Source organism: Mastacembelus armatus, chromosome 9 (assembly GCF_900324485.2).
Source record: "Mastacembelus armatus chromosome 9, fMasArm1.2, whole genome shotgun sequence".
Classification (NCBI taxonomy): domain Eukaryota; kingdom Metazoa; phylum Chordata; class Actinopteri; order Synbranchiformes; family Mastacembelidae; genus Mastacembelus; species Mastacembelus armatus.
The window spans coordinates 19,010,672-19,026,250 of NC_046641.1; the positions used below are offsets into that span (position 1 = coordinate 19,010,672).

The 15,579-nt window shown below is 40.7% G+C and overlaps 3 protein-coding genes across 5 annotated transcripts in view; 2 read left to right on the forward strand and 1 right to left on the reverse strand.

Annotated features, from left to right (window-relative positions):
- The first annotated feature begins 327 nt into the window (after nt 1-327).
- wsb2 (WD repeat and SOCS box containing 2) lies at nt 328-5,769 on the forward strand. Its single transcript, XM_026321944.2, has 9 exons — nt 328-612; nt 759-927; nt 2,094-2,296; nt 2,403-2,534; nt 3,658-3,758; nt 4,324-4,520; nt 4,787-4,876; nt 4,963-5,079; nt 5,234-5,769. Exons 1-9 carry the CDS (start codon nt 573-575, stop codon nt 5,451-5,453), a joined length of 1,269 nt encoding a protein of 422 aa, XP_026177729.1. The 5' UTR covers nt 328-572; the 3' UTR covers nt 5,454-5,769.
- Nucleotides 5,770-5,815: 46 nt separating this feature from the next.
- rfc5 (replication factor C (activator 1) 5) lies at nt 5,816-9,942 on the reverse strand. The gene is made up of 11 exons (XM_026321950.2): nt 9,788-9,942; nt 9,158-9,222; nt 8,786-8,922; nt 8,581-8,660; nt 8,360-8,433; nt 7,590-7,749; nt 7,361-7,442; nt 7,039-7,168; nt 6,646-6,723; nt 6,431-6,485; nt 5,816-6,280 (listed from the first exon to the last, which is right to left on the reverse strand). The coding sequence occupies exons 1-11, from the start codon at nt 9,832-9,834 to the stop codon at nt 6,181-6,183; spliced, it is 1,008 nt and encodes a 335-aa protein (XP_026177735.1). The 5' UTR covers nt 9,835-9,942; the 3' UTR covers nt 5,816-6,180.
- A 1,942-nt stretch (nt 9,943-11,884) lies between these two features.
- Nucleotides 11,885-15,579, forward strand: part of ksr2 (kinase suppressor of ras 2) — a 71,833-nt gene continuing 68,138 nt past the window's right edge. For all 3 annotated transcript variants that reach the window (XM_026321920.1, XM_026321921.1, XM_026321922.1), the window contains exon 1: nt 11,885-12,787. In XM_026321920.1, coding sequence (XP_026177705.1) covers nt 12,614-12,787 — 174 coding nt within the window. In that variant the 5' untranslated portion in view covers nt 11,885-12,613. The remainder of the gene's footprint in view (nt 12,788-15,579) is intronic.

Consider the following 15,579-nt stretch of genomic DNA (forward strand, 5'->3'; position numbering starts at 1 on the left):
AATAAATACAAGGTCGAGATGTAGGTTTAAAGACACAATATGAACAATAAACATAATCTGGACTTAAATGCAGACGCCTGAGAGCCTGATGGAAATAAAAGCGGGGACAAGAAGCCTCGGATGTCTCTTTATTTTATTATTAGTTTATTATTTATTGTTTTTCCATGGCTGGTAAACATTGACTGGTTGATATCTAAGGTGTGTTCAGGTAATACTTGAACACACATTTCTCTGTAGTTCAGTCTGACCCAGCGTCACATTTGGTATTTGTTACATGAGGATCCTAGATCCAACAATATAAAGTGATATTGCTCAGCTACCTGAGCTGACGGTGTGTTACCGTGCATCGTGATTTAATGAGGGGGCGTGGCTTTGTCTCGGTGGGGTTACGCAATAAAGAGGGCGCAGACGGTGGGTGACGCTGAGCTCAAACGGAACATTGTGTTTCGCTGCATCACGGGAGCGGCGACGTCGTCGAAGCGGCTCCTTTACATGGACGGCTGGACTCAAACAGGGACCACGAATCCTCGAAGTCGCAGCGAGTAACGCGGAGAATGTGAAGAGGGGGAATCATGTGCTCCACGGCAAACAACGCGGAGCAACCACACGCATGTAAGAGCCGTGTTTCTGATTCGTATCCCAGCATCAACACCCGGTAACCAGGCTGCGGTGCCTGGAGGCAAACCTCCCGAGACAACCAGAGGGGGAGGAGGGGACAACCTGGTGTTAATTCATGTTTGCTGTCCGTGCTTTCCCAGCGTCCGACCCGGCTCTTCTCCTGGAGCTGCAGACCAGGCGTCCACCGTCCCTGATGGGCCGGGCGGGGTGTGAGACCTGGAGCGTGGACTTCTCCCCGGACGGAGCCTGGTTCGCCTGGTCCATGGGACACGGGATCGTGTGGGTGGTCGCCTGGCCTCTAGACTCCGAGTAAGTCCGCTCGTTTAATCCATACATGATGCATTCAGGTGCCCCTCAGACATTCTGGCTTGTAGTGAAAGTGAAGGAGAGTCATCCAATCTGTTGGTGAGAGGCAAGGATCGAGTGTTTTTGCCACAGTGTCGTGGGTTTGTTTTGCACCGACTGGGTAAAATGCGCATCTAACCAGAGCAGCAAAAACAGTTTTTATTTATTTGTCTTTACAGCATTTGATTCATTTCAAATTTGGCAAAAAATATGAACCAGCAGTAACATTAGTATGGGTCTGTGATGTGCTTTAAAATGTGTGTAACAGAAAAAACTATTAAAGGTAATATTATTCCATCTGTGTAGTATTTTCTAATCTAACAAGCACCTTCTCTAATAATCGGTGGATTTTTGTCAGAAAATGGTGAAATATGCCTTTTATCGTTTCCCCAAACTCACATGTTCAGTTTGCTGCAATTTTTCTGATCCAAGAGTCAAAAAGCAAAAGATGTTGAGTTTAAAATCATAGGAAACATATTTTCTGTCCAATGACTGATCAGCTTCACAGTACTGGTTGATATCTGTCTGCCTTTGTTCACTAGGACTGGGGCTTGGTTTATGTTTGTGATTTGCAGAACAAAATCCCAAATCAATAACTTTTTTTTTTTTTTTTTTTTTAATTCAACAAAATATTCCAAAATGCTTCCTATATTCTAAAAATGTAAATAGATACATTTACCTAGATAAATAGTTTCTGAAGCAGATAAGTAAGATTAGAAATTATGAAAGAATAAGTAAAACAAGCAGAAGTGTCTGGTCAACATTTAAAACCAGGACATTTTCAATAAACTCCATTGAATTCTTTTTATTTGGTACTCTGGTTTGATAAGCACCCTCATGTACACACTATCTCATGGAGATATGATCGATAAATAAACCTGTAGTGAAAAACAGGCTGTGGATGTAGAGGAAGCAACAATCCATGAATCGGTGCAAATGGCCGTTATTGCTCCTTCTCTTTTCTGTTGAACAGTGTGTTGACTTCATTGTTGGGCTATTTATGTCTATAATGGTGTTTATGACATTTCCAACTTCACTTAAAGGCAGCATCATTTAAACCAGCCACCTCCAGCTTCACACCACCTACATGTGTTCTTTTATATCGTAGTTGATGCTCTTCTCACCCACAGAGACAGTCAGAGCCAAGAGGCCGACCGAGGAGACAAGAGCTTCAGCTGTGGCCACCCAGTGTGGGGTCTCGCCTTTGGACCCAGACCTCCAAAATCAGCCTCAGCGGCTCAGCCAGCGAAAACACCATCCAAAGGAAACAGCCGCCTGCTCCTGGCCACAGGCTTGGAGAATGGTGTCATTAAAATCTGGAATGTCTTAACAGGTGAGCTCTTTATTCCTGCTGCTGGGATTAATGTCATGATCAGAAATGGTCTGTTCAGCCGATGTTGAAGACTTTTTAAAAACATTTTTTTTAATGCATTGAATAGGTGAGGCTGTATTTAATCTCCACGGCCATGAAGGAGTGGTGAGGGACCTGGTCTTCCCTCAGAACGGGACTCTCACACTCATATCATCATCTCGGGACAAAACTCTGAGGATCTGGGACCTGTCTCAGAAAGGTGCGCAGTGTATTTCAATAAATCCAGACTCGTTGCTTCTTTTGCAGAGACTGTCAGTTGACTATTGTTCTGCTGTTCTGAAGAGTAATCTTTCCACCTCCACTTATAACTTCATTTTCAGTTGGGTTCACAAACATCCCTATATGTGACTGTAGCGTTCTTTATCAACATGCATGTAAAGCTATTATTTTTAGGGAAACAGTTTAAGGAAATGGCAGCTGTTTACCTTTAGGGTGGATATTACTAAAACCCATTACATCATGATGTATGTTTTAAGGCATTGTTACATGTTGGAGAGTCCCTTAAATGCACCTACAGCAAACTCTCAGTATATGCTCACTGAGATATGTTAAACTGATTTTCTGGCTCTGCAAACTGAATTTCATTACTGCATTGATATTGACTGAACCCAGTAGCTGCCTGCAGTGTTGGAAATCTGAAACTGTAAAGGCTGATGGTATGCATTGATAAAATAATGGACAATAAGCACACAGGATGTGCACTTTTTAAATGGTTTATACATGCTTTGTGTTTTATCACTCTGGAGTCCAGCTAACTAAACCTTCTGTTCAAATGTACGGTGGCTTTTTGTTATTGTTGGATATTTTATTTTAAATGGATAAAACTGCAAATCAGTCTCCAGTAATGACAGAAATGTCTGCAGATTTTTTTTGTGCTGCTTCAGTTTGTGGTCAGGTGCATCCTGTTTACTGTAATTATCATTGAGATGTATGTAAGAACCTGATTGGACAGAGTTTAGAAAGACACACACACACCTACACACGTGTCCAAACTCCCAGCAGGACAAAAACCGAGACATGAAGTCCAAGCAAGTCTCTGTAGACCTTGAGTTTTAAAAGATTTGCAATCATTTCTGTGAAAACATGCCGACTTTGTCCTTATGAGTTATTGAGCATAGATCACTGAAGGAAAATAATTGAAATTTTAAAATTAAATATCCGATACAAAATATACAGGGTCTGAAAACTTCCACAAGCCAGTGAGATTAAAAGCAAACAAGTGTTCATGTTTGCACACACAAGCGACTGATTATGTACAGGTTTTTGTGTACTCTTCTGTTTCATTCAGTTCACTTATATTATTATTTTGTTGTTTATTGTAGGTAAATTGGTGCAGGTTCTTTCTGGACACAAAGACTGGATCAGCTGCTGCTGTGTGTCGTCAGACTGCAGCATGATTGCATCTGTTGGCAGATTTGACAGAGTGAGTCATAAATTATAAAAGCCTACAGAATCACATATTTGTATCATGACCAAAGGGCATTTACTTTTGTCTGTTTCTGGGTAGATGAGTTCAAAGCTACAGTTCTTGTAAATATCCAATAACTAATTATTTATCTATTTTTAAATCTGTTAAATCACATCAGACACTTTGACATCCTCCAGTAACCTTATTTGTGCAAAAGGGGGAAAATATTCAACATGTTGGTTCAGGAGAAAGTGGCACAGCTTTTTGGTTTAGACAGACAAGGACCAGTTCACACCTGTCGTGCTTCCAATGTGACATGTTTTCATCTTCACAAAAAGGCAGCAACACCAGACTTTAAGAGCAAAACTATACCTTGGTGTTCTGCATGTTTCAGACAGGTCTGTTGACATTGAGCTTGTTGGTATGTTACTGGGAATGACTAGATTGTTTAGCACTACAGTGCCTGTAATAATTAGCCTATGGCAGAATAACTAAGCCATGGCCGAATCCCTTCTACATAATTATTTTTAAATGTTAAAAATGCTTACAAGGTCTAAAGACATGGTTTTACCCTCATCAGATGGTGTGTCTGTGGAGTCTGAGGTCGTATACATTTATCAGGAACCTGACAGGAGGGACCTTCAAGACCTTGTACCTCCAGTCTTCTTGTGACTTCTCTCCTGACGGGGCACTGCTCGCCACCGCAGCCTTCAGTGGTTCCAGCTGGTGGATTGACCTCTGGGATCCATACACAGCAGAGAAACTGGCCACTCTAGTGTGAGTTTACGGTTCAGTTTCCTTCTCAGAACTGACTACAGTGTGAAACTTGGGATCAAACACATCCCACACTCTTACTATCACTGTTACTATCATCTGATGTACTGCTTGAAAGTAATCCTAAGTATTATTGTTTTCATGTACAGTAATATGAAATGTAACATAACTCAAGACACTGACATTAAAAGATTTCTGATTTGTAGCTGTAGCTACTTAATGTGGGGCAATAAGATCCTCTTTAAAAATAAAAAAATCTCTTTCCACAGTGATTACTTTGAAGATTATGGGCAAAACCAAATCTCAGCCATACAGTTCTCTCCAAACGGTTTGCACCTGGCGATTGTGACTGATGACAGGTGAGTATTTTGACAGTTTACACATTATGGGACAGGACTGTTTCCTGCATCAGACAACTCATTTCAAAAAGATGCTGTTCTTGCAGAGCCCTTCGGATCTGGGAGCCAGGCAAGAAAGAGATGATGATGCAGACCAAAGTGGACAGAGACTCCAATGGACTCTGCTGCAACTATCATCCACAAGGGGGAGTGATCGCCATAGGGTAAATGTCCTGTTTCGTTTTGGGAGACTGGACCCTGTATTTGTACACAGAAATGAGATTTAGCTTTTTCTGATTTGAATACATTTTCTATAGCTCTCTGACTTAAGTCACCACGTGACACTAACTATGAAACTATGTTTTCCTCCCCCATTAGAACAAGAGATGGCAATGTGAGGTTCTGGAGGGCACCCAGGGCAGTGCCCAGCTTGTGCCACCTGTGCCGATCCACCCTGCGGCAGTCGGTTTCCACACACCAGGTGGAGCCGCTGCCCCTTCCCAAGAGGATCCTTGAATACCTCACTTATAGAAACATCCGTGAACACCTCAAGACCTGCTGCTCCTCTGAGGAAGAGGATTGGAAGGTTAATTATTAACATAAAAAAAAAAAAACATAATGCTGTGACCACACAGTCTCAGAATTAAAACGCCTTTTTTGTTTTTACTTTGCAGATTAAGAGATAGTTTCAAAGCTTGATTTTACGCAGGGTATACCTCTTAATGTACTCTACATGCAACATTCCTACAATAAGATTTCACTATAACACTACTACTGTAAGACATCTAAACTGAATGTTCACATACTTATCAAATTTCAATTTTATTTTTTACTGTTAAATTATTGTGTAAATATCAAATATATATTTATAAATTGTGCACTGATGATGACCAACCCCTACAACTGTACTTAATGATAAACTGAACTTGTAGGAAAGTGTTTTATTAAACATATTCAAACTGTAAATATCAGAATTTTTATTCTTACTCAGGAAGGATGCTTAGAATCAGTGACGGTTAAAACATGGACTTGTAAAACAGAGAAACAATGAAGGGCCAAAGAATTTTTTTTTTTTTTGACGCGACAGACACAAATGATGGACTTTCATTTTGCTCAGTTTGCACACAGATGTGACCAAGTGTTGTTTCAGTGCACACAAACAAATACACAATTCTGGAAAGGAAGCAAGATTTTGGCTAAACTGTTGAAAGGATTTAGTTATTGACCAAAGCAGCAGGACACTGACAAGTCAGTGAAACGTTTTCCCTTCACATAGCTGCAGCTAACATTCAGAGATTTAATGAGGGGTAAAGTGTTTACTCTCTCTACGAGGCCTCACTGACCACAAGGTCTCTCACTGCCTGGAAAGCTGCTACCATGGAGCTCAGCTGGATCTTCTCATTGGTTCCTGAGGCGAGCCGGTGTCTGAGAGGAGAGGATTTGTGATAAGTTCAAACGCATCCCAGCATCTGGATGCCTCCATGTCAACGTGAGTATTTGAATTACTTGTATCTAATGTAAGCTCTTCCTTCCTGTTGTTTGATTATTAGATGAGTTATGAAAGATCTCACTTACTCTATGTCGGCCAACTTGATGAGCAGACCGATCCGGATAGCTGGAGGAAAGTCAACTTAAAGGGGGGAAGAAAAAAAAAGTTAAGATGCTTGTTGAATGCAAAATTACAGCTTTACTGACGGTTATTCATCTTGTTTTACTGTAGTTCAAGTTAAACATGTTCTTTTCTCTGGCAGAAATTGTTGATACACGCTGCCATCAATGGTGTCCCTTACCTCTGTGTATGAGCAAATGAACCTCAGTGAGGATATCATGTAGGGCCAAACCTTTCAGAGTCTTCAGCTGAAGGATTTCTGTGAAGGTGTTAAGGACATCAACGAACACAGGCTCAACAAGTGATAGTGTGTCTTGTTTACCAATTAAATCCCCAGTTATCACATAAAACATATTTATAACTGTGAATATATGTCTAAACTGGCAGATTCAATCATCATTTTGCTATCACTGGATCCTAAGGAAGAAATGCACTGAATGTACATCACCTTTGGGATGTTCTGTTTCTGCATTTTGCACAGTAGAACTAAACGCAGTTCTGCAATTCACAGGATATATCAAAGCTATGTAGCTAGACTAGGTAGGTTAAATAGAACATAAGGTGTGAAGGATACGTTTGTACGCTGTGGTGAAGTCTTTGTTGAGGGACCAGTCGAGGATGTTTGCAATGTCTGAGCGAAGGGGGTGACCTGTGCAGGTGTACACTGTGTCTTCTGTGACCTTCCCGTATGCCATACTGGTGCTCTGAAATCAGAGATGGAATACAGTTTTTGGTTTACTCTTGTAGTTCATCTGCTCTATTTAATTCAAAGCATTGTGATAATAATTGTATTTGTATAATAATAATTGTATTGTTCATATTGTGACAATATGAACGAAGGACAATAAGACAAAACACCACAAGGCACTGGGATCATGATGAGCTTTTGGCTGTACCTGCAATATGTTGAGTGATCTTCTCATATCACCTGATGATAAGGTCACGATGGCTTTCATTCCATCTGGCGTTATGTCAGTACTGCAACAAAAAAAAAAGAAAGTACTTTTTAATTGAAAGTGCTACATTGTTTGAATATGTAGACATTTCTGGTTTCCCCAGTTTTACTCAGCTGTTATTGTTTAAAATAAAGGAAAGAAATGAAAGAACACAAACACACACACTTACTTCTCCTGCTGGATCACGTATTCCAGTCGAGGGATCATTTGGTCCGGGCTCAGTGGCCCAAAGCGAAACCGTGTGCAACGAGACTGCAGGGCTGGGATGATCTTGGACAAGTAATTGCAGATCATACAGAATCGAGTGTTTTCTGTAAACTTCTCAATCACTGAAAGGAATGAAGCCAGAAGAAACCACATTTGAAAATGTCAAAGTGTCGCTACAGCACCCCAATTGAAATGATACCAGCAATGACACACAAGACTGCTTGTCATTCAGTGTGTTAAAAGCTTAACTGCTTCTTCATGTCACTAGTATGTTACTCCACTAAGAAACTATACATAGATTTCTAAATGTTTATCTGCTGCATCTGAGCAAGCAGCAAGTCAATTTATAGATTAAGGACATAAGATATTCAGCTTAAAGATAAAAAAAGAAAATATTTGCAGTGAAATTTCATTTAACTTGCTTAGTATTAGAATTTGCAAACCACTTTCAATAATCATGCTGCCACTTAATAGCTGCAAAACAGCACTGAGCAGTAAAACCCATGATCTATGGTGGGATTACAAAAGCTTATTTTCAGAAAAAATGATGTTGGGCAAATTTAACAGGAAAAATGTTCCTGTTTAACCAAATCAGTTGTTAAAATCAAGTCAGATGGTGTTGGTTTTTAAAATGGATACTGTGACAAACAAATACCAGGAGCCAAAATATTTGTCTGTTCAGTGAGCCGTGTGGCTCACAGCGGGTAACGCCCGGTCGAACAGATGGCTTACCTCGCCGCAATGCATTTTGAGCATCCTGGGTCATGGCATCAGCCTCATCCAGTATTACCAACTTGAATCCTTTTCTGGAGGATAAGTGAGATGGACAAAATAGTAGCAGATTAAATCATTCCCCTTGTGGTTATGGTGTGCATATAAAAGCAAAGAGCACTGGGAACATTTCAGAATAGCAGATATGTGAGAGGTGTTGCAGGTAAGAGTTTTAATCTTACTTGAAGATGGTCCTGGTGCTGGCAAAACTCAGAATGGGACCTCGTACAACATCAATACCTCTGTCATCTGATGCGTTTAACTGCGAAAACAATTCAGCAACACATCAGATAGTCACAACTACTAAAAATGTCTGGTACACAAAGATGCAGAAGCCTTCACACCCCAACAAAACACCAACTTTTGTAGTGAAGAGTTGGACTGTACCTCCAACACCATGGAGTTGAACTCTTTGTCCTTGTACAGCTGCTTGGCACAGGCGAGGATGGTGGAGGTTTTTCCTGTTCCAGGGGGGCCGTAGAACAAGAGATGGGGAAGCTTGTCCTCGCTGATAAACCTCTGGACTGAAGAGATTAAAAACATTTTAAAAATATAACTGAATATGAAGTCATCCATGTGAAGGGTACAATTGATTTAAGACATCTGGAAACTTTTAGAAGCCATTGCTTTTGTACTGTTAATTATTAATGGCACATAAAGTACAGCTACATTAAACAAAGACAAACCTCACAAACACTGACAGACAGCAGACAAAGCGATCCCTGTTCATTTATTAATTCTGGCAGCCCACATACTTACTGGTGCTTAGAATATCTTTGTGTGAGATCAGATCATCAAGTGTCTGTGGTCTGTATTTTTCAACCCTGTAGGACGGAGCACATTGTCAATAAGAAATGCTTTACAGGACACAAGTCAACATTACATAGCGGATTTGCAACTTTGCTAAACTGAAAAGTATCATCCTCTGTATACCGTTGTGAACCAAATGTCACTTAAAATAACTCCGTTTTAGAACTTCTATCTAACGGGTTTAGACACATATGCAATAAAGTGATCACCATTAAGAGATTTCAAACTCATGGGTGCCACTTTTCAATTCGGCATCTATGTTTTCCATCTTGCACCAACACATTGACTAAAATGTCAACTCAATCATCAATAGACGCTGCAGCATTTCTGACGAGCCCGTTGATTAAAGTGGCAACAAAGTGCTACTTCAAACACCGTGTATTTATTCTGTACACCGAATTTAAAACAAGCTACCGTGGCTGTAGATTAAATATTCATTGTATCCAGTATTTCTGTCAATACTAGAAAAGCTAACGCTAGCACAGAGGGCAGAAGTGTGCATGCTACAGCTAGCTGCTAGCATGAATACATACTAGGCAGGTTTATTTTAACGTATGTGACAAACGACTGTGAGCTCACCATGGTAAATTCCTGGACTGTAGCGGCACCTTGCTTGTAGACGCCATGTGTATTCGTAACTGAACTTAGCTCCAAGCGGAGTCAATAGGTACTTTCTGAGTTTTAAGCACCTCCACTCTACGTTTACAGATGGTCGCCGTGTTTGGCGCGCTCCACAACAAAGACGTGCGTCCAACGTCACGGCGCCAACCAATCGGATCACTCTGTCGGCTCCAATGGGCGGTGCTTCTGTGGCCCGATGCCCACTCTAAAAAATATTTGGAGAAAATTTTCAACAGCTGTAAAACGTCAAACACGTCCACTGTAAAAGATATACTCCCTACAATCGGAGCACGTATTGACCCGTTTTGTAAACACAGACTGGACCAGATGCATTTCTCAAAACATTAGATATAATACTGTTAAAACTCAGTATGCTGTTCTTTCTTTTCTTTACAGCGATCTAAGCCCAGTGCTCGCTTTCATCTCTGCAGGTGTCATAAACTTTTCTCACCAGTGTCCTCCTCCTACCTCCTGATTGGTGACATTAATGTGCACAGTTCACATCACTTCTGCTGGGATCCCTGTTAGGCCTGTTTTTTTTTAGTTTTATGAAGTTTTTTTGGAAGATGATTCAATCGGTAAAACATCTGTAGGCTAATCTTTGGACTAAACAAACCCCTTTCATTTTCTTCCTATATGACGTCCCTTTATTCCAACATAACATTGAATAAAAAAATGAAAAAAAAAAAACTCTAAACACTTTTGGTTCCCAAGTCGGACTTTGCAGGAGAGCAGAACCTTGTTTGTATGGTCAGGTGGAGGGGGGAGGATTCTAGTGCTGCACATGGAGGAGCAATGTATCCTAATACCAAGGTAGGTGAGGTACAAACAGGTGAAGGCCTACAGGTATGAAATGTCTAGCAGGGGCAAAAACAGCAAGCTATTGTTTTCTTGGGCATGTAAGTAGTTAAATAATGAAAAAATGAAGCTATTATCAGAAAGAAAGTTTAGTGAAGTGCTGGCTTAGTCCTGCGAGGAAACAGAACTTATTGTTTTTGTGTTTACGCTGCTGCTCCTTGACAAAACCATTTTCATTTCTGCACCGACGGCCTCCACATGTGCTCAAATGTAAAAAATATAGCAAATTAAAGAAAACACAGTAGAAATAGGCTTAAAGTTTTTAAATGCAGGCTCCATAAACAACCATAATTGTTTAATCAACTCAAATGTGACATAAAAATGAAAACAATTTGTTTAGGGAGAGTTTTATTTTAATATATTAAATATTATGATACCAAGAGGTTAGCAACACAGTGAAGTACCGATACAAAACCAAAAACATGAGGCAAAATCACTTTAAACCAAATGAAAGTGAAGAGAGAAAAATACACGAGGTCCAAAACAACAGAATGATAATGAAAATATGAATCTGGTCAGAACAGCAAAAGCATAAAACATGAGAAAATAAAAAGAATAAAAAACACATATTGCTCTAAAGAGGGCTGTAAAACGTGAGGCTGACAACAAGAAAGCCAAGAAAAGTAAACATAAAACAAATATAGAAACCTGGAAAAAACAAACTTTAGGCAGAAGAAAAAGAGACAGGTTTTTTATTTATCAGCAGCATGTTGTTTATTCAAAAAGCAGTGAAAGGAGTAGAGTGTTAAAATCAATGAGAAAGAGGAAAAAGAAGTAATAAGTAGGAACAGAAATGAGAAAGGATGAAAGGACCGATCTAGAGATGAACGTGCTCATATTGCAACTGTGCCTTAGTTGTGCATTAATGCAACTCTTGTATGTAAATATCCACCTAAGTGCTTTTTTACCACTAGGGCAGCACCACATATACAGTGGACAGATCCAATGTTACAGAGCCTATTAAACACAGCGTTACACCCTGTTTGTGTGTTGAAATATTAGTTCACCCAGTGCCTTATAGCTGTACAACCCTTTTGACTTGCAGCTCCTTATTGAAAAGTTAATATTCAGTTACGTGAATGTGTCAATACAATGGCAGCCAGAATAAAACCACTGCACTTGCTTATATAAATAGGCTTATGGGGTGTGTGTAGGCTGCAGTGCAGGTGTGTAGGTGTCCTCTGTGTGAGTGTACACATTCAGGTGGAGGTGGAACTGATCATGATCGTGCATGATCGTACAGATCCCCTCATCTTTCCAGCAGAATAATGTGAAAAGAGTAGGTTTTGTTCCTCATCCAGGCCTGGAGACTGGTTGAGGCGGTGAGCCCACCGCACTTGGCGCTAATCTCGCGAGAGCGGCGCCTCACGGCAGTGCTTGGGCGATGCGATGCTTTTGCTGTTGCTGTGGGTTTGATTGACAGGAAACATGTCGGTGTGGTGGGAGCAAACCGGGATGCAGCTGCTGCCAAGGGAGACAGGGAGTACCTGCATCCAGTCCACACATCAGCACCTTTAAAACCAGCAGGCTTCACCCAGACCCGTCAGATCATGATGCGCTGAGCGGCTCCTCTTTTTTTCCAACACCCATCTGAAACGAAGGGGCACCCAATGGATGCTGTGACAAACCGTGTAGTCCCGCTCGTTGTCTTCTTATTGTGTTTGATTTAGCTTCCAAGCAGAAACACCTTGATGAAACAGCAGGAACTACGAGGACTGTTGTTGCAATGGAGTCCACTCTCTCACGGCTCAAAGCCCGTCTGTAGACCTACACCTCGTTTCATGGCGTTTTGCAGGTTGCTGTGCTCCGTGGGCTTCTCCACGTTTCTTTCGTGAATTATCATTCTAATTATTTTCGTTTCGTTTTTTATTTGTTATTTATTTTTTCAAGTGCAAAGGGAAAATAACGACCAGTGCTCGCTAAACTATGAACGAGGAGATGACAAAAAGCGAGGAGCAGCATCTGAGTTTGCAGAAAGCCTTGCAGCAGTGCGAGTTGGTGCAAAATATGATAGACATAAGCATTTCTAGTTTGGAGGGGTTACGGACCAAATGTGCCACATCCAACGACTTGACACAAAAAGAGATACGAACGCTGGAGGTAAGCACCCTTTGCATCCCCATCTAAATCAGCACCGAGGGCTGTCGGCGTCTTATTTATTTCTAGGCCACTGTGCAGGTTTTTCAGCGACAGAACTGCTGTGCTGCTGTCGGTGTTGTCATAGCGCAAATAGCTGTGCAAAGATTTGTGCTGAAGCCCACTGTTATCTGTTTTGTGCAGTGCCATAAATCAAGAGGCTGCAGTGGGCTGTTACAGGCGCGTTCTGCAGGTGGCGAGGAGAGAAGGTGGCTCTTCTCCATCAGGATAATATCTGAGGCCTATAGGCAGCCCGTGTTTACAGTATATTACCAATATGCCCAGCCTGCGCATCCAGGCCCTGTAGTTACACAAGGCGAGCAGATTACTGCAATTCTTACAAAATATGGTTATCCGTTTAATTGGCCCGCGGAGTATTCTGTAAATTGCGTTACGCAATAGCCACAATATCCCGGCGGTGTGTTTGAGCGAGCAGATTGTCCGTTTGCAGACTGTCCGTTTGCAGACCGCTCAGGCCAGTCAGGCAGCTCCCTCACCACTGACAGGCTGTTGCAGGACATAAAAATGCCATGAAGTGCGATAAGGTCAGTGAAACCCAGCAGCGCAGACACAGTGCAGCTCTGGAAGAATGTTATGCTGATGTCTCTGGGGATTAAAACAAATGCCATTAAGTGCGATAAGGTCGCCATGAACTCACCACTGAGTGTCTCTGTCTGTGTACCATCAACTCACTACGCGTCCCAGTGGGACTATAATTGAGATATTACCTAAAATACCACAAAACAAAGTCACTTGTGAGTGACACACACTGATCCCAGCTCCAAACTAATCCGAGGCTATTAGAAAATATATACACATGAACATATTGTACTATATTCATTGTGTGCGTGAGGATGGTAAGTGTTGCACACACAGGGGAAATGAATGTAATCCAAGAGCAGAGAACTAATATTAAGTACAAATGTGCTGCCAGCAATGAGCTACAGTGTGAAGATAAATGTTCACTATGTTCCCTGAATGACTTGCAAAGCATTATGGGTACTGGCATTATGGGTTATTGTTATAAGCACTACAAAGATATGCTTTTTATGTTACAAGATTTTAGTATTAGCCTGATGGAGTTTATGGATTGATTTTAAAGTAAGATTTAATTGACTGTGTCATGACTTTACCTTTTAGCTGAAAGTGAGTAAAAGATGGAGATGGGTTTGTCACTTCACCTTTTTTGGATGAATCCCTGAGCTTTTCTCAAAGCCAAGGTAAAAATATAATTGTGACCACTATAGTTCTTAGAAAGGGGGAGTTGTACATTTTATTTTGGCTGAAGATAGTGTGGTGTAACGTTAGTGGGAGAGCAGGGAGGCTCATTATTGTCTCATCAAACCTTTCTATTTCATTTCAATGTGTAAAAGGTTGCAAAGGTTTTGACACCAGAAAGATAAAGTGTTATTAATGTGTTGAAAAATGTAATGCTGTAAAAAGTGATGGCAGTATGAGAGTTACAAACAAACATTTGCAGCTGAGGTGTGTGAAGTGACAACCATGCAGTTTAAGGGACTTTGCAGAGTTTTTGACCACTACTGGTATTGTGGAGTGTTTTAATGAGCAGTCAGAGATGAGCATTCAAGTTTGTGGCTTGTACTGGAGTCACACTCCAGTTTTAGTTTTTACGAGCCTCTGTAGTCCTTTAATGCATCACAGCCTGTGTCTGCCAATTAGCTACAGGTGTGTGATGCCCAAACCAAACCAAATCACACACGTTAACCTTTGGATTTCTGGATTTCAAAGCCCCTGTCCCCAACAGAAAATAGTGTCTCCTGCAAAGACTTGAACAAAAAGTTAAAAGACACGAGTCCAACCTGAGAAGTTCTCCACAGGTCAGTGATTCATATAGTCTGTAAGCTACTTAAGCTAATGTTAACCTGGAGTTACCTTGATGTCTTTGTTGTTCAGGTGTGTTGACTCCTGTTATGGCTCTTTATGTTTGTAAAGTCTCTGTGATTGCTCAGGGTAACATGTTAAATATCTGTGAGTTTAATAATTCATAATTCTGGCTCACGGTCATTTCCTAAAGTGAAAACCTGTTAGCATGGATGACAGCTGTCAATCAAGAGGTTTTGATAACCCATTACTGTCATATCACAGAAGCCAGCAGATGTTTACAAAAGTTTTGCACTCCCTGCCTAAAGTTGCACTGAGGGTATTGTAGTCTTTGTTACACATCACAATAACATCTGGCTTCACTTTGTGCGTAGTTCTTTAAAATGGCATTGTGCTCTGCAGGAACATTTTTAATGTATTACTTTTACTTCACACCTACTGCACTTTCATACCTTCTACTGAGTGAAGTTATAGTTGTTTTCCAACTTATGAACTTTTCTGAACTCACCTTGTCACCCTGCTGTTCCTGTATCTGTCAAGTTAATAGAATTAACATTTCTATTCAGTTAAACTAGGGTTTTGTTAGGTGAAGTCTGCTGTATATTACTGAGAGTTACAGTTAGTATTTGTTTTATTATAAACCAAAATCAGATCCAGCATTTATGGGAGGTATAATGGATCCCACAGCAAAGCATCACCAGTTTATTATAATTGTTATATAAAGTTGCATTAACAGATTTTTAGCTACTTGGAGGGAAGAATATTTCAGCCGCTTTTGTTTGGTGCTGGCTATTTTGCTGAAAACAGATGCCTGCTGCATATGTGAACAGGGTTGATGAGAGCAGAGGTTATGAGCTTTACAAATAGTCGTTTCATAATATATCACCAACAGTAAAGAAATATATATATTTTTT

Coding starts and splice junctions, on each gene's coding strand:
- wsb2 (XM_026321944.2), top strand. CDS start 573: ATGTGCTCCACGGCAAACAACGCGGAGCAACCACACGCAT. Junction 2,535..3,657: donor CTGGGACCTGTCTCAGAAAG/GTGCGCAGTGTA, acceptor TGTTTATTGTAG/GTAAATTGGTGCAGGTTCTT. Junction 4,877..4,962: donor GCGATTGTGACTGATGACAG/GTGAGTATTTTG, acceptor CTGTTCTTGCAG/AGCCCTTCGGATCTGGGAGC.
- rfc5 (XM_026321950.2), bottom strand. CDS start 9,834: ATGGCGTCTACAAGCAAGGTGCCGCTACAGTCCAGGAATTTACCATG. Junction 7,169..7,360: donor GATCACTCAACATATTGCAG/GTACAGCCAAAA, acceptor CTCTGATTTCAG/AGCACCAGTATGGCATACGG. Junction 6,486..6,645: donor TCATTTGCTCATACACAGAG/GTAAGGGACACC, acceptor CCCCCCTTTAAG/TTGACTTTCCTCCAGCTATC.